The sequence below is a fragment of the Nipponia nippon genome, unplaced genomic scaffold (assembly GCF_047370975.1).
Source record: "Nipponia nippon isolate SJK-2023a ecotype South Korea unplaced genomic scaffold, ASM4737097v1 scaffold_6, whole genome shotgun sequence".
Lineage (NCBI taxonomy): Eukaryota > Metazoa > Chordata > Aves > Pelecaniformes > Threskiornithidae > Nipponia > Nipponia nippon.
The window spans coordinates 77,844,977-77,869,273 of record NW_028262380.1 but is presented as its reverse complement, the minus strand read 5'-3'; the positions used below and the strand labels follow the sequence as shown (position 1 = coordinate 77,869,273).

General features: G+C 39.6%; 1 protein-coding gene and 1 long non-coding RNA gene across 5 annotated transcripts in view; one reads left to right on the top strand and one right to left on the bottom strand.

Moving 5' to 3' along the window:
- Positions 1-353: 353 nt before the first annotated feature.
- Positions 354-3,893, bottom strand: MAD2L1 (mitotic arrest deficient 2 like 1). Of its 2 annotated transcripts, XM_009472381.2 has the most exons (5): positions 3,013-3,890; positions 2,733-2,879; positions 2,480-2,600; positions 1,772-1,875; positions 354-1,204 (listed from the first exon to the last, which is right to left on the bottom strand). In XM_009472381.2, the coding sequence occupies exons 1-5, from the start codon at positions 3,212-3,214 to the stop codon at positions 1,032-1,034; spliced, it is 747 nt and encodes a 248-aa protein (XP_009470656.2). In that variant the 5' UTR covers positions 3,215-3,890; the 3' UTR covers positions 354-1,031. The 2 variants fall into 2 exon arrangements, with proteins under 2 accessions (XP_009470656.2, XP_087592136.1); XM_087736010.1 differs by having other exon boundaries at positions 2,480-2,879; positions 3,013-3,893.
- The window catches only part of LOC148051590 (uncharacterized), a 134,996-nt gene continuing 113,320 nt past the window's right edge, over positions 2,622-24,297 (top strand). For all 3 annotated transcript variants that reach the window (XR_015699591.1, XR_015699593.1, XR_015699592.1), the window contains exons 1-3: positions 2,622-2,760; positions 3,905-3,973; positions 13,578-13,702. This is a non-coding gene — a long non-coding RNA (uncharacterized LOC148051590). The remainder of the gene's footprint in view (positions 2,761-3,904; positions 3,974-13,577; positions 13,703-24,297) is intronic.

The window sequence follows — 24,297 nt, the reverse complement described above, 5'->3', positions numbered from 1 at the left end:
CATGGAAGAGCCTGAAAGTTCTGTTAACACTTACAGTTTTAAATCCCTAACTTCTTCCAGTACAAAAATGTGTGAAGAATGCAAGAGGAGCCCCTATGCTATTTAATATGGAAGTTACTGCTTAATCATTAGGTCACTGTGACTATTTATACTGTTGTTCGAAGACTTAAGTAGGGTCAAACTATTAATCCATGAATGGATTTTATAGTGACTCCACTTGTTGAGACTCGGAGGAAACAGTTAAAGTAACAGTAGAGGTAGGATTCCTTTAGGGTATTAGTTCTATGACAGTTATAAACTAAGATGTATTTTAGATGGTTTTATGAATGCTACGAAGTACTAGAGACTCTGAATTAGAGAACGCTATACAATTTCAAGCTTTATTCTGCAAAACAAGAATACAAACACAGAAAATGGTTGACAGACACTAGAGACACGCTGAGTCAGAACAACACCATCCCCAGAACTAGAGTCCAGCAGTCATCAATATACAAGGTTTCATTTGTTTAAGGTTTTCCTGATAAACAGCTGCTTGCATTATATGGAGGTACAAGTAAGTTCAGAATTGTTCTGTTGATTCATTTCAGGGTTGTTTCTAGTAATAAAACAGCCCTGGCTTTTAACATGAACTGGCATGTCAGGAAACACATCTTTTTAGTGCCAGAGAGAACTTAAGCCTGCTAATAGCATGCTAATAGAACGATTAATCTTAAAATAGTAAATTACAGGATCTGAACACAGTTCTAGCAATTAATCCTAGATTTAGGCAGTTTTTCTAGTGAATGCAGTAATTCAATACAGCATTAGTTTAGCTCATGTGGTTAAGTAAGAATTTAACTATCATTATGAATACCTTATTTAGACCTCTAAAAACAATGCCAGCTTAGTCTAGTGTTACACCACGTTACCATAGACAAACACGTCGCCTTTTTTCTGTATCGTACTTCAGCAAGAGCAACAGTAATGATGTGTTCATGACTTAGCTGCACTATGAACAGAAACTATACAAGGTGACAGGATATATACAGGTCTTAGGGAAAGGAATCCTTTTTGTAAGCCACCGTACTGTTTACTTTGTGGATTGTAGTAGTGAAAGAACGAAGACGAACCTCTTCCGAATTGGCTATGAATTGTGGTCCTGACTCTTCCCACTTTTCTGGCACTGCCAAATCCTTATCTGTGTATATCAGCAAGTCAAAGGCACCTGTAAGCAAGTAGAAACAAGTGAAGAGTAATGCATGCATTAGGAGATGGCATGTTTGAAGTTAAAGTGCATCTTCTAGAACTTGAGACCTGTACTAAGGTTCTCAGAAATTAGAGTATACTAATACACTAGTATAGTTATGTGAAAAGAAATAGTTAAAACATAAAAACAAGTCTTAGATATATTCATGTGTAGCCTTTTTAGTTTTCTCAAGAGAGGTTTTTTTTTTTTTAAACCTGTTGAGCTCAGCTCCACTGTGTTTTATGTAACGGTTCATATGAACTCAAGAGTTATTTATACAAGTCTGTCCACAGCTGCAGTCACCAAAATAATTTATTATTGATGAAAACTTACATTCCTCAGAGCACACATACTAGTTGCATTAAGTTAGTTAAGCCACCCTGAGTTTTGTCCTCATCTTAGTCTAATAATACTGTCTCAGAAATGTGACGGTATGTGACATGTAATGATTAAAAAGCCGCAGGAAATATTTTCTAAAGAGGAAAAGCTGTTGAGGTTTTTTAAAAAAAAGTGTTTGATTTCTTTAGTGAAGTTAGGAATACTCACAGGCAGTTTCCAACAGTGGCAGAAAGGTTACTGTGGCAGTTATTTGTCTGATAACGGATCGAATTTCATCCTGAATAGCTTTCTGAGATTTTTCTCGTGGTGCACTGGAAAATAGAAAAACTTTGTTAGGAAAGTAAGCTTCTACTATACTTAGAGTTTTCTTTACATACAGTTCTGTCTATTAAGCTCTGTTGGTCTGTTTGCTATAGGATTTTTTTTATAGTAGTGACACTCTTTCAAGCCTTAGATAGATAAGCTTAGAAAAGTGATAGTTGGTTTCCCTTTATTGTTGTTTGTGAAGCTTCATAGTATTGGTAAAGAATGTTATGTTTATTTACAGTCCGGAGTGGATGAGAACATTTTGGCATAACAATAGGAAGGCAGTAGTTCTTTAGGGCATGTTCCTGATACAGGATTTTATATACTTTGTTGAAGATGAAAAATTAAGTTTTGATTTGATGCTTAAAAAACCCAAAACTTCAATGCTTCAATTGTATAGTGACTGGCTTACAAACAGAAGGAATAGCAGTAAGAAAGGTAGTAGGTTTGGTAAGGTTTGAAGGAACATCTTCCATGCTCGTAGTGAGAAAAGGCGATCTCGGCTGCTCTGAGGAACCAGAACAGTGCTGATGGACATGGCGTTTATCTTGTGCCTGCACAGCTGCTAGGTGTAGGGAAGAGCAGGCGCAGAGGAACGCCATTACTCACCTCTCGTCCTTTGCAGTTTTGTCGCACTCTATGTCAAACTGCCAGCGCTCCAGAACCTCACTGTTTTCGATGCTGGAGATGACCACCACCAGGCGCTGCACGATGCACTTGTACAGCCACTCTGAAAGAAGCCACAGCGGTTGTTTGCGGTGCCAGAAAGCAGCATCAGCAGAGCCACAAGGAGGGCGCTCTGGCTTGGCAGTTTGAAGAAGCCCCCTCAGCGCCCCGGCCCGGCCCCCCCGCGCCCCGCCACCTTTCATCTGCTCCACCACGTTGTTGAGGTAGTTCTTCAGCTCGGGGTCGGTGGTGACGAGGAGGGTGAGCCCGTACTTCTGGACGCGGGTGAAGGTCTCGGGGGGATAGATGCCCCGCTGGTAGAGGATGCTGTTGATTCCATAGGCTGCAACACGCGGAAGGGATGGGGGGGGGCGGAATATGTGCGTGAGGCGGCCATGTCGCCCTGCAGCAGGCCTAGCAGCCGCCCCTCCTCCCTCCCACCCCGGTCCCCTCACCCCCCCGCCGCAGCCTCTTACAGAAAAACTCGGCGACGATCTCGGCGCTGCCCCGCAGGGTGATGCCCTGCTGGTCCCGGCCCAGCTGCTTGGCCATGGGGACTTGCGCGGCCGCTGCCGCTGCTTCCCCGCCGCCTGGTTCAAATCGAGCCCCGCCCGCCGCAGCGCCCCTTCCCGCCTCCTCCGCGCACGCGCCTATGCGCGGCTGCGCCTTGGTGCGCATGCGTGAGGCGGGGCGGGCAGCCGTTAGCGAGGGCGGCGCGAGGGGCGTGAGGCGGCTGAGGGGGGGAAACGGCCCGGCCTGGCCCGGCCCCGCACCCCCGGCCCGGGGGGGGCTGCCGTGCTGTCATCGGTGGAAGGGGCCGTTGGGTTGCAGGTTCGGCAGCTGCCTGTTAGAAGGAAAAGGTCTTTCCGCGTTAAACTTTCCACCGAGGGGCCGAGCCGTTACCTGTGGCGGGGCTGAGGGAAGCACAGGCTGGGGGTGGAGCGAGTTCTCACCATGGAAATGCGGTTGGAAGTTCGGTTTCAGAGTTTGTTCTCGTGTATTCGTCTGTATGAAGGCGGTTTTGAACTTGGAAATGATACTTTCCAGGTACGAATGAAACGAAGGAAGCACCTCGGTTATGGGTGATTTTTGGTAGTAGTCACTATGTAAATAACGTAGTAGCTATCTAAAATAAAAATGGTCTGTTATGTAAGCACTGTTAAAAGGCAGGTAGGGAGAACCTAGGAAAGCGGGATGAAGCAGACACTTTCTCCTTAAATCTATAGGATAGTGGGTAACACAAAAAGAAAGGGGTTAAGAGGTATTGAGAAAGGCAGGGAAGCCCATGAGCTCACCACTCTGGGCATATCCACCCCTGTGAAGGGCAATTTGCTAGTTGGTTAAAGCACTTCAATCCTGTTATTACAGGAACACCAAGGAAGATACTGCAGCTAGCAGTGACTATTAAACGGGGGAAGCTCTGGCAGAGGTTAACAGGTAAGAGAGACTGAGTGAAACAGCAAGTAAATGTTAAGTGTTAAAATATTTAAATAGCATCATGAAGAGGGGAAGTCATAGTCTGCTGGGATAGTAACTAGGTGGCTAGTTAGTCAGCTAATAAAAATCTCTTAACAGGCAGGTAAGTGAAAAGTGAATGGATTTGTTGGGCATGGAAGAGCTGTAAATGAAATCCTTCCCTGAATATGTTTTTTCTAAAGTATCTGAAATGAATAGATGTTATTATTTGAGGCATACCTGTGTTAGAAGCCCTTATTGACCTTGAAAGAAAATCAGCCTTAAAATGAAATAATGTTCAAAGCAAATATTTTAAATGTAGGATAAAAATCATATGGTCGTTACACAGTGCAGTAGGCCATCTGCTAGAAGAGTGAGGCGATGGCGTGATTGCTTATTTTGTCATAATAAAATACGTTTTCTCAAAAGCTAAGACTTTTTGTTGGTTCTAATCTTTGCTCTGAGAGGAAGCACAGTTTGCTTCAGGGTTCACGCTGCTGTGATTAAAACAAATAGTGTAGTTCTGAAATCATGTGCTGAAGTTCTGAAAGGGTCTGAATAATGTAGTTACTAACCTAGAGAACTTTATTCTGGGTCTTGATCACTAGTGATTGCGTTATACGTTAGCCTTCTGAATAAAATATTTTCTGATTAAGAGTGGTGTATTTCAAAGCCTATGATAACGGAAGCATTTTTCATCCAAAGCCCGGCTTTTAGAAGCTAGATGGCTGCAAATATCGGCTGTTTTCCTTCAACCCTTACGTACTATCCTGCTCTTATTCATCTATCCCCAAATGGTCTCAACACCCTTTTTTTTTTTTTTTCTTTCTTTCCTACTTGGCTTTTCATCTGTTTTGCTTTCTCTGAGGTTTTTGGAGAACTACTTATGTTTGTGATAAATATAAGAGTTTGAAAGCCCTGTTGCATGAGGCCAGGCAAGAATAGTAGGGCTTATGATTAATATTTCTATATTTCTCCTCCAGCTGTTTTACTGCTAAAACCAAATGGAAGAAAAAAATCCAAATGCTTTTTGGTTTACCAAATTCATTTCACTGTATTTCAGTGTAGATGGCTTGAAGATCTGTTAATGATATGGCCAGGCAGATATGCTTATCAACAGCAGACTTAATTGCATTGTCTTTTTCTCCTAAGGTTTACCTGGGAGGTATTGAGAGGTGGTGGTGATCCCCAGTACCTCTGTTAAAACTCATCTTCCTTCAGTGAACCTGGCACATGGTGTTTTACAGAGTTTCAGATCACTTCTCTATCCTAATTCTGTATTGCAATTAAGACTGGTTTCTGCCCTGATGTGTTGTGTCCCCCCGTCCCCCCCCAAAAAAAACCTCCTCTGCATTTTAGAATTTTAATTTTTCTCTCTCTTTAGGGAAATACATTTTCGTTTTATAATGTGTCACTACTTTTCTTTACATTTCGTACCTACGTTGTAACGTAAGAGCTGCATATTTTTAATACTTCTGAATTTCTTTTGTGGTACAAAGCTGCTAATATTTTCTTTTGTCTTTTAACACATTATTTTTCTGTGGCCAATTCATTAGTTTTGAAAAGTTCAGTCTTTTAAGTCCATGAAATAGTGTTTTCCTTTTTCTTAACCTTTTTATTTCTTCTATTAGATTGTTCTTTATGTTCACTACTCTTTTTCTTCTCGTGTCATCAAGAAGTTCCTCTCCTTCCCCCCACCAATAATTCACAAGGTTTAGTTATTTGACAACGTGCATGTGCTGCTTTTCCCTTCACATTCTCATCTTTGTTTTTTCTGTTACAAGTCCTAAGCTCTACAACACTTGTCTTCATTTTCTTCACTTCGTTTAGGTCGGTGTCACTCAGTTTCTCTACCAGGTCAATCCAATATCCCCCAACCAAGGCACCCAGGGAACGTGGGCTTATCTGTCACGTAACTAATCTGTAGTCACCACTTGACTATAGCCCAGTTAAGTGTGATGGGGACATATATAAGTCCTTTTGTCCCGTTACTGAACGGACATGCTCCATGTGACCATGATGCCTATAATTTGTGTTTAGGGCACGTCCAGCTACATGACGGGAGGAAGGCTGCGGGGCTCTTGCAAGGGAGAACAGCAGGGAGACTGCTGTGGGTTAGGGAATGATTTGTGTGGCTGACAGCCTGCTTCCTGACCAACTCTGAGGGACTCGAAGGAATGAAGATGACAGGCTGAGTTATATGTTCTGGCACACCATGAGCTGGCTATCCTTGCTCTAATTATCTCATGCTAAAACCTTAATTTTCATAAGGAATGTGAAATCCCAGTTGTATTTAATTTAGGTCTCTGATGATTCTTTAGTCGTTTCTCTGTTTCTCAATTACAGCTCAGTGTTATAACAGAACTTTTTTGATTCTGTTTCTGTGGAAGGAAACGTCCCCTATTTAGCTTGGCTTTTCTGCAACATTTAATGATTGCTTCCCCATGGCAATTGTCAATGAACCTGGGACAATCCAAATCACTGCTATGCCTTCACTTTTTTTAAGGCAACCCAGGTCACATTCCCATAGTCATTCAGCAGGCTAGAAGACATAATCCGCTTGTAGAACTCATTTCTAATTTTTATTTTTTCTCCCCCCTCAGGATGATGTGGACAGGTCTCTCCTTCCAGCATAGCAAAATAGTCTATAAAATGAAAGTTCTGTTTGCTACAAAAGCCCTCATATGACATTAACAAATTGTCATATTAAGCCTTAGTAAATCTAGTTTTTCCTCTGCAGAGCAAGTAAGTCTTACTTTAGCCAACAGAGCCTTAGTGCTTTGCCTTTTCTGGTAGATCTCAAGCTCTTTTGAGTCATTTCTTCCCACACATTAGGAGAAGATTCTGTACTTATGAGCCCATAGAAATAGCCCGTTTGCCGCCTTTCTATTTTCTGTGCATCGCTTTGATTCTCCTTAGGGTTTTAGAATCCTGCCCAGCCCCGTAGTTGCCAGCACTCAAAATTTATGGCACATGTTGAGCTCTTTCTTGTTCTGCAGGTTAGACTGTTTGCTCCTTCCCTTCCTCAGCCCAGCTTGTGATATCTGTAGGTCACATGCTGGGTGAGGCAGTTCTCTGTTGGCTGAGCTTCCATGATTTTTGGTGCAATTGTTACTTTTCTTTATCAGTTACGTTTAATTTCTGTGCTATAGCAGGGTGTGACATTTGGGTAGTTCCCAGGAAAAGCTTTTCCTGGACATAGGGTAGGCCACCAGCACAGCCAAGTGCCATCACTGTTCCTTTATGTAAGAGTTATTTTTAAGTCTTCTCAATCTTTAAATCACTTTGCTGTGTGTGAGCTTCTTTACTGCCTTCCATTGTGTTGTCACGGCTCTCATCCAGGACTCCTTTGGTGATTTATTATTATCTGGAATTAACTCTAGAATTAATGTAAAGTACTGTGCTTTTTGACAGGTATTTTATTACCAAATTCATTTTGTTTTCATTTTTGTTGTTGGTGGTGGGTGGTTGTTTTCAATAGTCTTTGTAGCATTGAAGTTTGCAGGGTAAGTACAGGTACCCTGTGTCAGCTGTCAAAATGCTATAATATTTCAAGTTGGCTAATATTGTGTTTTAAAAGATAAGCTATGAGATATTATTACAGATAACAATACTGTATTCTTTCACTAACAGCAATGAAAGAGTGATGCAACTGGAAAAGTTTGTCTTGAATTTTAAGTACTAACTAAAAAAAATTGGTTTTAAAATGAGTCAGTATAGGCTAATAAGCTGTGCTATAACTTCTAATATGATGAGTAGACTTCTCAAAGGGACTTCCTCGTTTTGGTTTTGAACACCGTGTAGAAATTTTTAAAATTAATTTTCATTTTAAATGTTATCAGTGGTACGGAATGTATTTTGAAATTAGACTTACTCAGGTGACTACTTATTTATTCTAGAAAATAAGAGAATTGATGCTTCCTTATTTAAGCTAGTGTAAGAACACCATTTAGCCTGAAAGTAGCTACATCCAGATACTGGCCGCCTTGTACAGTGAAATAACTTTTTTGTGGATTTTGGGAGTTTTGAAAGCTACTGCTGTGGAACAACATTAAATTCTCTCTTTCTCCCTGTCCCTCTCCCTCCCACCGCCAAGGACTTGACATTTTTCTAAAGGATACATTGGAAAAAATTTAGTACGATATTTGTGATGGTTTTACCTCTAAACTACCGGGAGATGGCAGCAGGCACATATATTATCTGCACCGTTTCAGTTTAGTCGTGAACTACAGCGAGTTCATTTTACTGTTATGTACTTTACTTTAGACTTTAGATGCATTTCTTTTGCTAGTTTTTAAAACTGTTCCAGAATGAAGGAAATACTTAACTTGATGCCCAGTTTTGATGTTTACTTTTGGTTGCTGTGGCACTAAAGACAATTTAACTGATGAACAATTATTTCTAAAGGTTTCAAGGGAAGACAGGAATCCTATTTCAGAATCGGAAAGAGCAGAACTTGTATGAGCTTTCTGTGCATTGAAAACTCCATAGTGCTTGATGATGCCACGTTAAAGTGGTGACAAGGAATGTGAAATCCACTGAATCCAGCTCTTTACAACGTAATCCCCTTTACTTAATCCCCAACCTGAAGATTGATAATTTGAAAGATGAACGTTAATCCAGTTCATGCTAGCTCCTGTTACATCTGAAGTTTTCATATTAAGAAATTAATGGAAAACTAAGGAGTTCTCAGGTAGTTTAGACTTACTAAGTCGGTATACTGCAGTTTAGCTTTAAATTCAAAACAGGTCTTCTAAAGAACACCAGAACAGATTTATCTGCAGAGACTTAGACTGTCAATGGGTCATCAGATACTGAGGAGCAAAAGGGTCCAGGAGACTGGTAGCATAGTAAATATACCTTGATAGTACCACAAGGACTTTTGATAGGATCCCATTGTACGATTACAACATGTTAGATGACAATTGTTATTTTGTGATTGCTTTCTAATCTTGTTGCTTCTGATGTATAACCATGATGGACTTGTTCAATTAATTGTGTGGCAAGGAATACAATACAGCTTACATAGTGCCTAAGAGTTATGGTGACCGAAGAGGTAAATACATTGTGAAAAGCATGTTGTTATCCTTAGAAATATTTGAAGCAAAAATATGAATAATTGCTTAATTTCTTCTTGAAAATTAGAGTGTTTATGCATTTTTTTCCTATAGTTGGATCCCTAGGCAAGTTAGGTGCCCTGTTGTCAGAAAGATAATCGTTACTGAAAGTAGGCATGCAAAATATTTAGATTCTTTCTCCTAAGTATTGGACAGCTTAAGAAAATGGTAAAGGATGACTTTCTAAATAAGGTATCTATTACCATGTGGAAGGAGGAATTCTTTAAAGAACGTAATTTATTTCAAGAAAAACATCCTTTTTCACATGTTTTGAGAAATTTATGCGTACCTTTCTTTAAAAAAAATGAAAGAACAAATGGCCACCAATGTGTCATAACAGTGAGATGAGCTAAAATATTTTGAGGCACCCAGGCCATGTGTGCTGGGACTATTCCCTGAGCTGTATCTCTCCACCTCACTACCTGCACCTCTCACTGCACATTGCTACCTTGGGAAGTCTAATCCTCTAGCATGGAGACAGATGCCTGACTTCTAAACTTCCTGTGATGTCTTCATCAGAACTCATCTGCTCTGCTGGTTAATGGCAGAAGAAACATGAGCAGTCTAAGAGTGACATGGATTGTTAAAAATGCCTTTATCTGAAAATCAGGACAATATTTCTTTATTAACACTGATAGCTTAAAAGCAATTGAAGAAGATGTCTTTGCACAAGAACAGCATTGAGCTAGGTATGGGAAGTATCAGGTACAAAACAAAGCTTATACAATTCTGCTTTAAGTGTAAAGAAGCTGCTCTCTCTCAATTCATCACATAAATCACACGGAAGATGAAATGTCCTACTTCTTAATTATTTTTTAATGACACGCATCAAGTAATAAATACTTAAATGTTTCTTAGAGTTTAGTAGTCGATTCATTTTAAGTCTGGCAGCCACTTAAGAAACCAGGGAAGACTACTTTTGATTCTATTTGCCTTTAAAAAAAGAAAATCACTTGAGGATGGATAGTGGGACCATTTGCAAAGTAGCTAGGAAAACAAGTGAAGAAAGGATTTGCTAGTACAATTTGAATAAAATCAGTTTATTTTCTAAGTCATTAATGAGCCCAGGAGGACATGCTATTCACCGCTTCTTGTGTTAGTCAGCACTGGCAAAATTTTTAGGAGAAAAACTAGAGAAAAGCGGAACAGTATTTGAAAGTTCACACTAATTATCTGCACATCTCCTGCACAATGGATGGCCTCATCCAAAGCTCATGATCTGATGTTGCTAGGAGTGTAAAAATGGAAACCAGATGGCTTGGTAATGTGAGTAGCAGTTTGATGCTAATTGTTCCCTACAGTCTTCCTTCCTTGAAATCTGATTTGAGTGAAAACATAGCATTATTGCTCAAGGTAAGCTATTCCTTGGTTGTAATCTGACAGTTAGCGGACAGGTAGACCAAGAGTAGATACTTACTCTAAGGTTCAGGTCACTCTTGCTACTGAGGAAAATTCACTGAGCTAAAGCAAAGTTCTATGTCGTTTGTGTTAGCTGAATGATTTGCCACATCTTTGATCTGATAAGTTTCTTTAAGTTTTTAAAGATGTTAATGAAGAAGTCCGTAGATGTGGACTTACATATAATGAAGCAGCAACCTAAGCAGTGATCTAACGTTTGTCAGAGAGCAAAACAATATAATAAATATAAATAAATATTTTTTATTAAATGCAGTGTTACTGCAGTTTTTGTAGAAATGCAATATAATCTGTTAAAACAGGAGAGAAAGGTTATGCAGACCTGTCTGATGAGAAGAAATCACTGGGTAATAACCAATTACCTAGTTACATCGAGGGGTGGCATCGTTGCTTTGCAGCGCAATTTGCTTAAGCTACGTATTGGCCCAGGGTTTGTTTTTTTTTTTGTTTGGTTGGTTTTTTTGTTACAAGCTCTCTGCAGGGACTGTGCAGCGTGACTGTAAAATGTTTTGCAAGGTGACACTGTCCCCTGTGGCTACTGCAGTTGGGAGTCAGCACTCTGTTTAATTTCCATCCTTGCTTGCCAGGGACTTTGTATGAACTTGGGCTAATAAGTTTAGATCTAAGTTTCCAACAAAGGATTTACAAGGCCTGCAAGTTTAGGTACATTGCATTTCTGTGGCTTCTACCTTGGAGATGCCTTGCTTACTGCCATCCTTTTATTTTAAAGAACAGAGAGGTTCTACTTTTTTTTTTTTTTTTTTTGTAGAGATGTGACAGTGATGATGCTCATACTCACCTATTTAATACTATATATGAGAACAGTCATCTAGCATTGAGAAGGTTGAGGTTCAATAACTTTTGCATCCAGAAGTTATCCAAACCCTCATCTCTGATGCCCAGGGAAGTGTTCTTGTTGTCAAGCTTTAGGCTAGTTTGGCTGGCAATATTCTTTATCCTATCTGTTGAAACTGTGCCACGGGACAAAATAGAACTGAAAATCTATTTGAAGACAGAAGGGAAAAGGAGGAGATTGAGTTTTAATGGTCAGACCCAGCAAAGAGAGTCCAGAACCGCAGTCCAGCTGCCAAGTTATTTTCTGTTTCAGATACTTTATTTTCCATGTGATTTCACTTTGCATAAACTTTTTGGTACCGCTGAAGTCTAAACCTACTGAGATCTCCTGCTCTGAATTAAACTCATGACAGAAAATCTCTTTTAATATTTCTTTTTAAAGACTGATGCGCTTGTTTATATGACATTTTTATTGTGCACAATGATAAAAAAAACACAAAACAATATTAGTGGAAACGATAATAAAGACATACTGCCCTAGTGATCATAGTAAACATTAGGGGTACATGTCTCCTGCTGTTATTACCTAAGTAATCTCCTAAAATGCTGCAGGATGATTCACCATATCTGCTTGCTGCCTGTGCTAATTTGCTTGGTAAAATGCCCTGCGTCTTTTTGTGTTCTCTTCAGCGTGTCCAAAGTTGCGTGTAGCTCTTTCCACTCAACAGCACAACCAGATTGCTGAACTCTCTCTGCCAAAAGCTTTATCTCAGTGTGAATGGCCGTCTCCAGTTACTGCCACACACGCGTTTTGCATTACACTGATGTTTAGATTTCATCTCTGCAGCAGCCTTAACCTTGCTCTGTCCTTGGGCATATTTTGGCCAACCAGGTTGCACATGGATTTAGAAGTTGTAACAATCTGTGCTGACCTGCAGGTTTTTATACGTTACCCTTGCTGATTTTGCATTATATTTACCAAGCAAATGACACTGTTATTCATAGAGAGGGAAAAAGAAGTACCTAAGTTCTCTGCAGACAGTAGAGGACGTGCACATAATTACTCCATCTCCAGTGACAGCTGCGCTGATATTTACTGAAAAATATGAAAAAACCGCTGATAGTAACAAAACTGGACTTAGACTTAAACAAAAACCTGGAGGAAAGAAGCAGTAGCAGACATGTTACATAGATATTCTCTGACATTAAACAGGATGCTGTAGAGCCAAAGGACATGATCTAATAGTGGGTAAAGATTGTAAACAAAAGCTTTGTGTAACACCTTAAAACATGCAAACAAAAATAGTTTGTCAGATATGACCTCCATATGGGTGCATTCTTAGGAGTAAGCAAGAAACTAGAGCTCAGGAAGCACAGGGTTTACTCTCGGGTTCTCATTTACCCATGACTTGCTGTGTCATGTTACCTCTTTTTTACCCCTGACCCCATTCTTCGATTTCACCTACTTCAAGATAGGGTTGCAGTAGTCACGGTACCATAAATAACAGGTTTATAAAAGATTCTGTGATGTTTGTCTGGGCACTGCTCATCAGCCACCTCTGCTTGAGTGAGTTGTTTTGGTATGTGTAGTTATAAACTGAATTTTACAGCTGCTAAGAACAACCAGAACTGGAAAGTGACTGGCTTTAAATTTGCATGGAGAAATCACAAATGAGAAACTACTGGCTGCGCAGCATTTTGAGACTTCTTGAAGATTTAGGCAAACAATGTATATACTAAAAAAAGGGCCCCATTTCTTGAGATGATGAATTGTGATTAAGCATGATTTAGCCAACTTTCAGTATGTTAAAAGCTCATAAAAATCAACTGTACCTACTTTACTAGATACAGAGCAGCTCATGTCTGAGCTGTTGTGACAAGGGAATAACTTGTGTTTGAGTGCAGATGACAATGCTTGCCTTTGCAGACCTTCTGAGAAGGCAGTGACACGCTTTGCACGTTCACAATTCAATTCTTGATGTGATTTTAAAAGCATTTTGGAAAACTTGATTACATTCTAATTCACAAACAGCTCCTGACTCATGTATTAATGAATAATGACCACAAGTTGCTATGGCCGGATTTGGATAAAAGCTAGCATGTATTAGTCTGAAACAAAATGCTGACCTATGTAGTGCTACCTCAGCTTTTCTATAGAGAGTATTGTGTTAAATAACTCATGATGTTCCTTAGGCAGTATCAGTCCCTACTCAACCCTGTCATGACCCTTTTTTCCCCTCTTCTTTTTCTGGTTGCAGCCCTATTCTCATTCTCTTTGAGCAGAGGAGAAGGATATGGGAGTATGGCATTAGAACTGCATGTCCTCCTTATTTCCTCTTGAGATTTGTGGCGTGGAATTATCAGTATCTTTAACAGCATTAAGGTGAGATTTTATGGAGCCAGTCTTTTCTTGTATTTGATAAAGGTGCTGCTACTTATTTATATGCTTGAGAATGAATTTTCTTATGTTTTGTTTACCATATTATTAAGTAGAACACTAGAAACCATGCTTTTGTTAGAATAGGACTGCCCTTTATAACTGGACTCATTTTTGTGAAGCAAAATAATTGTTCCCAGAAAAAAATGCTCCTTCCTCATCAAACCTCCATTCTGTTTGACATACTGACTGTTCATTCTCTGGGAATCTAAAAATCATTTTTAGTGATTTATGGACTGCTGTTGCTAATATTTCCATGATCCTGTTAAAAGTGAGTGTTTTTTCCTCAGTTGCCAATTTTTGTGTTTTAAATAAGCAAAATGTCAATTAAACTAAAAACAGGTCTAAATCATGTGTATACTAAAATTGGCAACAGCTTGCTGGCAGATTTTATAAATCATCAGAATTTGTCTATATCTGAGGAAAATGGAAAGTTCTGAATAATGTAAGGAACCAGGAAAGGCGTAAATTTACATGGTGTATGGCAGTGAAATAGTCACAAATAAGTCAAGTTTCAAATATTCCTCATTTGTATTTACTGTGTTATATGCTTTTGTATTATTCTGTCTCAGACACGGTTTTTAAATGTATATCTATATACTTGCTCTGGTGGATTTGGTTTCCTTTTTCTGTGATGCTTTTTGCAGGTAATAGAAGTGAAAAGGTTACACATGTAATTCAACATGTACTTATTCATAACATGTTATTTCTAGCAGTTTCAAGGAAATAGAGAGTCACAGAATGGTGGAGGTTGGAAGGGACCTCTGGAGGTCATCTTGTCCAACTCCCCTGCTCTAGCAGGGTTACCTAGAGCAGAATTTCCAGGGCCATGTCCAGATGGCTTTTGAATATCTCCAAGGATGGAATTCTTCTCTAGGCTAAACAGTCCCAGCTCTCTCAGCCTTTCCTCATAGCAGAGATGCTCCAGTCTGCATGTTCAACCGGGTGTCCAGATCCTTTTCTGCAAAGCTGCTTTCAAGCTAGTTGGCCCCCAGCATGTCCTGGTGCAGGGGGTTTATTTTGCTCTTCCACAAGTGCAGGACTATTGCACATCTCCTTGTTGAACTACATCATCCAGGCCATTAATGAAAATGTTACGCTAAAGCTCTGGATAAAGAGCTTTACAGAATAGTTTTTTCTCTAGGGAGGAAGCCTCAAAATCTTAGTAAATTAGTTGGGTCTTTTTAATTTTGTGTTTCCTCATTTCTACAAGCATTGCAGTTTCTTTCTTTGGGCATTGTGCACTATAGGCATCTTATGGGCTTTGGGTACAAAGGCTCTAGGACTGAGCCATCTCCTTTGTCTCTTGTTAGTGTTAAACAGTTCGCAGCCCCATCAGTCACCTACGCACCATAGAAAGACATGGAGTCTCTTCATTTTCTCATGAAATTTGGCAGAACAGGGGAAACCTCAGGGATCTGCGGAAGAGTTAAGCCTGCCAGATGCATCTGTTTTACTTTTTTCTTCAGAGAGAGGCTCAGTGACCTCTTCTTTGTCAGTGACAGTACAGTGGTTCTGCTGCTTTCAGCACCTGGTGGTAGGAAGGTTAGCAACGAAGTTTGGCATCTTTGTAAAGTGAAGACATCTTTGGTTGCTTCTGTCCAAGAAAACAAAACACCAAACAGAACTCCTCAGCTTTCAGGTGTCTCAGTAGTGGCAAGATTCCTAACTGGTTGTATAATGGAGTATGTGACTGGGTGTCTGATAGTGGGGTATTGGGCTTGACCATCTTCTGTCTCTAAGCTTCTTCTTTCTCCTAAACGCTTGTGTAAGTTAACACAGCCAACATAACATTGCATGTGATTATTAAGAAGTGAAAGCTTTCAGCCCTAATCGTGACATGACAAAACCCACATCAGAATATGTTCAGGAATGATGCTTAATATCTCATTTCTCCCTTATGGGAATGTTCAGCAAGGCAAGCTCAGTTAAACAATGAAACCGGTATAGTTACACCACATTTACGTTCATGTAAATGGGATCAGGCTTTGGCACAATACCTATGAAGCCAGATGTCTCTCAGTAACTCACAAGAAGTAAAAAGAACAGAGAATACTTGTAACGTGATACTTCTCTCACTTTTAAATAAGTTATCTAAACTGGATGCTTTAGCAAATGCTTTTTTGATGTCTGTCCCTGCCCCCCCCCCCCCCCCAATAAATTATTCTGGTGTTCGTATAGTTTCTCTTTACAAATGATTGAAACAGCAGCTTTTTCTCAGTAAACAAGCCTAGCCCATCAGCCTGCTTGTTTACAATGAACCCTATAAAAGCTGCATTATGTATTTGCTGCAGAGAAGAGTTTTTTTTCCCCTTTTGTGTTCAGCTTGTCTCAGTGTATTTTATCCTAGAGGAGATCAGCTCATTGGTAAATCTGGCTATTAATGCTGAAAGGGGGAACAGGAATAGAAGCATTCAGATAGGAAGAGCCTCAAGCTTGAGTTTTTATTAATGCAGAGCACAGTCTTATAAAGTAAGTGTTAAGACTAAAACATCCCATGCTATAGTGAATGTTAATGAAATTACCTACGTGCACAAGGATGAGTCTAATTGTTTAATTTTTCATGAGTTACTGTTTTGTTTTTAGAATTGCTTCAAAAAATATTCTGGTGCAGTGCAAACTGTTTTGTGAAAAAACAGTTTCATGTGCTGTTCTGGGTGAAGTGCCACGTTGAACGTCTTTGGCTTTTGATTCTTCCCCTATACAAGCAGGCCACAGCTTTCATTTGACTGCTGCATATTCAATGAATTCCAAGTTGCTAATTTTTTTTTTTTTAATCCATGTTTACATGAAATTAGCACTTTTGAAGTGACATTTTCATGGAAAACATTCTTATGTTTTTCCCTAAAATGACAAAAATTCGTATCCACTGAGCATTTATTTGCACATTGGAATATGGTAGATGGCATCATGTGCCGCTTTCATTAAAGCACCAGCTGGTCTTGCCGTTGCTAACTGAGGACTAAAGTTGAAAGTTAAGTCACGATTACCAGTATTTTGGGTCTGCATTTGATGGAAATAGTTATAACCAAGAGTTATAAAAAACCAGTCATTCCATGAGTGTGTGAGGGAGGTCAGCACTGTCTAGTAAATGCTGAGGCTGGTGTTTCTAGAACCCTGAAGGGAGTGTTTGGTGTTGGTATTATTAGAACAGAGGTCACACAATTGAAGTGTATGATTCTGGCTCAAGAGTGCAGTCAAAGGAAAGTACAATATTACAATGCACAGGCATAATCAATAGTCTGAGTTTGTTCTTGTATGTCCTGTGAAAAGTTACAGGAAATTTTGTCCATCAGGAGGTACTTCATCAAGGAGGGAATGGGGAGAATCAGAAGATTATGAAGTCCCACTTCCTGCCAGTGTTACTCAAGTCTTATTCCTAGCCCTGACCTAGCTACCCACAGTATGCACGGCCTCTTTTCCCTGCATGCTAATAGCTGGTTTAGAAACAAAAGCAGATACCTGTCCTAAAATAGACTTGGGGATCTGTTCTGGATCCAGTTGCAGCTGGGGTTCAGAGGTAATAGTACTGCGTGACCCTTTGTTGAAGCACAGGAATGTGTTAGGCTTGGTTCAAGGATCTCTTCACTGTTCCCTGCTGCACAGTGTAGCCTTTCTTTTGTGATCAAAGTGCTGTACTATTTGGAAACCTAGTTATATCATTTGGTTGATGGCCGCTACATAATTTCTGCTCCTTCTAGTTCAGTTGTTCAGTTAATCTCCTGAGTGTGTGTATTTGTCTTCAAAGGGAGACTGTTGCTGTTTCCTCGCTGTTGGGTGTGCTTGAGGAGGGCGCTGTAACAAGGGTCTTTTTCACACATGCTATGAGGCAGTGTGCTCCACAAAGGAGGTCTCCTTTCCCTGTGTGAATGATTTGTTTGGTAAGTGTTAGCAAGTTGTGCAGTTCTGTTGCGTCCATATGTTCAGTATATCTTTCCTATGCTGTTTAATTAATCTCCAGTGCCTTCACAACTCTTACACAAGGGATAAGTCTGCTGTAAGAAAATTGAATTCCAGCAAGTGGGATTCTTTCACTGTTCAATCACTTTTAATGTCCATTTTGCTGTTTTGCTATGGAAAACTGAATTATAATAGTAACCATATCAAACAAATCTGAATGAGAATCATTTGAATTCCCATTAACTCTAATTGGCTTTTTTAAACTCAGTATAAAAACCAGATTGTCTCTAATTAACTTCCAAAGTACCCTTTCTTACACAAAGGCTATCCCAGGGGAGACTCGGCAGACCTCCCTGTTGAGCTTTTTTGCAGATTCCTGTATGCAGAAATGTAGTAGATGATTAGTGTAAAGCCACACCATTTGTTGCTGTGATACTTCCCTTAAATGCAAGCATTTTCATAATAATGCCAGGGAGGGAGTGGAACTTCCTGGTCATGCACTGGAATCCAGAGTACAGTTTGGACCACAACAGAAGGATAGTTGTGAATGTTTGTTGAGACAAGCACTGAGGAATGCTGAAAATGTAAAGAGATGCCAATACCTTGGTATTTGAGGTAACTGCAAGTGAAAAATAGATTAGTACAAAGTATTGCCTCCATCAGATAGCTAATTTTGCAAACAAGAAAAAAAGAGGTTTTCTGCTGTCTTATTTCTGAAGAGGACAGAGACAAGCCTGGATTCACATTTGCCTCTCCTCCTTCTTACTGTCTGTGCGTCTTTCCTCCTGTTTGTCCCATTTCTGTCCATTTCACTTTCAGTATTGTTTGTCAGACTTGGGGTAGGCCACATGTCCCATAGGCACAGATGGCCTGAATACGTTTTTTTTGAGTTTGGAAGCTGATTAAAGGGTCCACACAAACATAACTTTAGAGCAGTAGATAGGTGACCTACAGGAACAAAAGCTGTTGTTGAATTTGCGTAGTGGGAAGTTTTAAGTTGCTATATGTTGCTATACCTTACGATTATTAAAAGTAAAGTCACTGTGAAAGAGATGATACTGAAGTAGTAAGAACCACATCCTTGGAAGCATTGCCAGGTAATCTGAATGGAGGAAAGAGAAATGAGACGTGCGGAATTGAAGAGGATTCTAGAAAATCCATAGGACAAAGAGAATGGCTTGGAAATAGATTCACTGAGGTCTGCTAAGCTGCAAACCTCCTTAACCTTTTTCTGCATTTAGGCCGTTCATAATACCCTCCTGTGTGAATTCTCTGATGTCTACTAAGGACTGAGAGACATCATTCCTTTCCCACATGGGTGTTAGTAAGTTTTCTCCCCATTCCTGAAAACTGTAGAACTTTAAGATCTTTTGAGACCTCTGCTGTTTTGATAAATCTGTTGGAAGGGGGCTGGCAGAGCTTTAAAGTTATTGAGAGGAATGGCTCAGACAGATGAACACACATGATACATGAACGTGTAAATCTTGCTTCCTAAGAAAGCAGCTCTTCTAAATTCTGATTTAGGTCTTCAGACTGTTTATTTTATGACCACAGCCCTAAACTCTGCTAAGAACTCTTTCTGCTACTGATTGATAGATTCAGGTGGGAAGAATAATCTGAAATAAAAGGATTAAAAAGTGCAGCTGTTTGACGTAAGAAATGTTGATGATTTCTAAGGCTTGTTGTCCACCTGGAATATACTATCTGAGAAAAGTAGAATTGTCCAAACCAGGTATCCCCTATTTATCTCTTCCCCCCCGCCCCGTTCCCTGCAGTGGTTTCTTTTTTTTTTTTTTTTAAGAAAAAATGAAGAAAGCCAGGCTATCTTCAAAGTACAGGGAAAACAGAGTTACCTTTTTTTTTTTCCCCTCCAGGATCTCTAGAGGAAGAGAGTAAGTAGAGATATGAGTTGGAATTGCAAGATTTTTTCAACAAAATTCTCAGTCATATGCTTTTAATTGTGTACCTGCACATTCAGTTAGTTGGCTGTTGGCTGGTTAGGAGACAAGGCCTCTTTCTAGACACGTTTGTTTCCTTGTCTGTGGTTGCATTCCACTGTTCCTTTGGCATAGGAATTGACTCATGACATTGCTGAGGCTGGCATAAAAACGTGAGAAGCAGTGAGCTTACCAGTTCTTTATTTTCACTTTTTATACTTTATTCAGTGATGCTGAACCAGTAGACTTGGGGAGACCTGTTTGTTTTTTCTCGTCAGTCTTAGAAGCGCTGATTGATAATATTAAATGGATCTGAGCCTTGATGTCTGACCAGCCTGTTAGCCAGCTAACTCAGGAATGAAATATAAACTTCTTGGTGAACAGGACCTAAGCTGAAAAGGGGTAACACCAGTCACATTGGGTGTTTCTGGTATAGTTCACAAGACAGAGCAAACAGTTAAGAACATCTGCCCTTTCCAGCCCGAATTGTCCAAGCTATTGTTTTTCCATTACTTACCATATCCCAGTCGTGCAACTGGTACCAATGAAATCTTCCGCATGTTGTTTGTGTTCTCCTATTTAGCATGCCTGACAAAGCAGAAATGTGCAGATGCTGCTGCTCAGTACTTCTTTATGAATAGATTATTTGCATCATTTTTTCAGTTTAAGTAAGAAGTATCACTTTTACTTAGATGCATCTTAACACCTCTCTTGAATCTGCATATGTTCACTTTTGTAGAGCTGAATATTTTGTTTCCCACAGAGAAAATTACTTTATAAATAAACACAATGTATTTGTTTACATGGGGGACAGACTATATGATTCTAATGGCTTTTGTATCTTTCCTAAGGAGACAAAAATGTCAGATTCTGTGTTTTTTCTTATGTGTGTTTTTCTTCTGATGTCTTCTTTCTGTCTTGTGGGAAGCTGTGCTTCAGTGGAAAGCTATGTTAAAAATATAGTTAAAAGAAAATTGATCTTAAACTAATCCTTTGAGTCAATTAAATAATACTGATCTCAGTAGAACATCTATTAGCATACATGTGATGTTACTACTAATACAGCATGAATTCATTACAGCCAAGGGTAGCTCAATGAATTCCAGATGAATTCACAATAGCTGGATTCTTAAAATGCTACCAGGTTTACTTCGTTTTCTGTTTCCATGTGTAATTAATACCAGAACCCAGCACTGCTACCTGCTCCTATTTAAAAAATAAAAATAAAATAATCATAAATATGAAATCAAACTGAAAACTTGAAAAGGTTTGCCTGTGTCTTGGCATCAATAATCAAAAATAACAGTTTTAAAGCCACCTGAAGACACTGATTTTACATAATCAAAAGTTGTTATTGGTTTATCTCCTTCAGCACAAATCCAAACAGCCAAAATTCTTCAAACTATTTTAATATAACTAGCTAGACTAGTAGCTTAGTTGAAAAATGATTCATATCATATTTAGAGATACTTAAGTGTAAAATTGGCTACGAAGCTATACTTCAAAGGTATCTATGAAAATGAAATACATTTTCAAAGATTTGTTAGTCAGACGTCCTAATCCCAGGTAGAAACCTAGCAGCTTCTTTTCACAAGAGTGGCAAAATCTGTTTAAATTGGTCCTTTTTGTGACATGGAAACTTACAGTTTCACACTGTTATGGGCTGTATTGATAAGCTATTTTTTAGAAGTGTTAGATGATTGTTAGAAGCTTCACCTAATGAAGTTCTGCATTTCACGTTAGGTTTCAGACTGGAATCTCCTGCTATGTTTGGACCCATGTAACATCACACATTTTTAATTACATTATCCCAGCTTGGTACTGGCTATTACCAGCATCGGACCCCCAACTCTGGCAAATGTATTCAGGTTTGAAGGTTTCACTGGTCTCTTTTTTCATCAGCCCTTACCATATGGTTCACACAATGTTTCCATAGCTTCATAGACCAGATGTGTGTTTTGTGCACACTTCATCAGAAAGCACTGCACCAAGGACACAGCAAAAATCATCTCCAATAACTATGTAATGTATTGGTTATGTGATGATGTAAATCAAATCATGGTCCCATAAGGGCTGTTTCTTTTGCTGTAATGTAGAGGACATGCACTGATAATGGAGAGCGAAGGAGCAAGTTGGGACAGGTTTTTTTGTTGCTTTCTGTATACGGTGAGAGAAGGATACTTGTATTGTAATTGTGAAACTAGCCATTTTTTACTTCCAGCTCCCATCCCAGCTGAGCATTGAAGTCAGATGTGTATTTGCACCAGCACTGCTTTCTCAAAGTTTGCTTAACCCTGACAGTGAGGAGAATTTACCAAGGTCCCATAAGCTCTGGGATTCATAGTCCAATGACAGCTTAGGGAAGAGAATGAGGGTGAATGTAAGACACACGTAAGGTATCAACAGACTAAGAACAGTCCCTGCTACTGAATAAGAACGCATTTACCACAAAAATTTAACAATTAATTTGCAACTCACAAATAGAGAAAGTAAAGGGCACACTTTTTCCTTAAGCAAACATAGTGTGAGAAGAAAGGCCACATCAAGGTCTGTGAAATAGGGCTGGATGACGAAGACTTTGTATTAGCATTCTTATCCCTGGGACTCCCAAATTAGGCATGAAAAGAGAGTTCTCTGCTTTTCTCCGCTCTTGGTTGGATCCAGCCACCTCATGTGTGAAAGCTCAGGACAGAGCTGGGTGATGGGCTGATGCAGGGCTGTCAGACATCATCAACTTTGCACTGGGGTGTGGTGCTCACAGGCCCCAATCAGTAACTGTAGTGTTCTGTTAACATCTATTTAAACACCTCCTGTATGCAAATGTTTCTTTGATTCCCTTGAGAAAAAGGCAATGCATTGACTGGTGTAGAAGAAATGTTTGTGGCTAATGCATTTTTGGTGTGGACAGAACAAATATTCTTTACTAAGGCCATGCACTTTATACCTTCTCTATCAAGAGCACTATGGTCTCCACCTTCAGACCCGGAGGACCTTTTGAGACTGGTAAAGCCATAAACCTGGGAAAAAAAAGTCACTTGCAACCTTTTCTAGATACAGTCTGGTTTCTTTCAGAATACTGTGTTCATCATGAGACTTGGTCCTACTTCCCTGGTTTTAACATGCTTAAAAATCATTTTTGAAGTCTCAAGAAAAAGGGGCAGTGAAGAAGCACTGAATGGAGATAGAAACACGGACAAAAGAGAAGAATGTAAAAGGAGAGTATAAAGGAGGCAAAGAGAAGGAAATAAAGATGGAAAATAAAATAAAATTAAAAAAAGAAAATCCACACAACTACCTCAAAAGACAGGATTGAAAATAAATTTTGTCCATTCAAGGTTTTACATAGGGTTGGTGAAACTTAGACCTGATATTGCTGGGAATAAGTCCAATTGGACTAGTGGATTTATACCTGATTACAACAGGGCAAAAATGTAGCGCTTTTTTTTTTTTTTTTTGACAAAATGTTCAGTGATTTATGAGCTAGTCTGTTTTCAGAAAGGAGTTGTGAGTATCAGGGTTTCACTGAGACTTCAGCTCCTAAGTGCCTATAGCATTTCAAGACTTAAGCTTAGGCTAAATTTTAGAGGTGTTTGTCAATGAGGAGCTTAAGTTCCATGAAACATTTGAACATTAATGCTTTTGAGAACAGTATCCATTAAATTTTCTAGGGACAGAAAAATAACCAGGAAAGGATAATTGTTGGCTTGAACAACAAGAGGAACTTTCGGTTACCACGCCTGGCTGGGACACTAAAGAGAGAGAATGTATTAACATTTTTGTTTAATGCAGCTATTCAGTAAGGTCATTCTTATTCCACAGATTAAGGATGGTCTTTGCTGTCTTCTGCAAAGAGTAATTTTATCACATTTACAATAGTAATACAGTCTGTCTGCTATGGCAGGACTCTCTTACTAAGCTGTCTCCTCGTTCAGGACAGTACAGACAGTAAAACGCTATAGAAGACCTCAAGAGTAACATACTGTAAAAAACTACAGAATATCTTTTCCTCTAGATGAAGGAGTCTGACAGTGCTCCTTGTGCTAAAGGAATTTGTGGCTGTCTCTGTAGAGGTGTTCCAGAGTGTCCGTTTGCAAGAAAAGAGAAATATTCGTAGTTACAGGCTGCCCAACACATTCCTTCACAATACTGCTGAAAATGTTTCTCATTTTAATGTAGAAAACCCTCAGAATTAACTACTGAATATATCACTTGAAAAGACCATGAGCTAATGATATTCTGGCTTGGGAGTTTTTCAGTCAAAACCACATGCACATTAAATTTTCGTGTGAATGTTGGGCTGCAGAGAGGATTAAACACTCACAAAAATCGCTCCAGCAAACATAAAGATAGAAGAAAGCAAAGGCATCTGGGTTTTGCGCCTTTTTCCTGTCATGCTGGAGGAATGAGCTACAGCCTGGTGATTTAATTGTGCTAAGTGCTGTGGGCCTTCAGCTATGTTAATCATGCTCTATGCGGAGCAGCTGTGCAGCACTGGGCGCGCTGGCTGGGAGGCAAGTCCTGCTGCAGCCTCCCCAAGCTTCCTGGGGCTGGGGCTGCGGGGGTCAGGCTAGAGGGCGTTTCAAAGCACAGACCTTTGCTGCCTAAAGAAACGGCCTCATTTTCTTTAATTTTATACCCGCTGTAAAATCAATTCCAAATAATAATATCTAATCTATTATTGATACTTTATCCTGTGGGGACTAG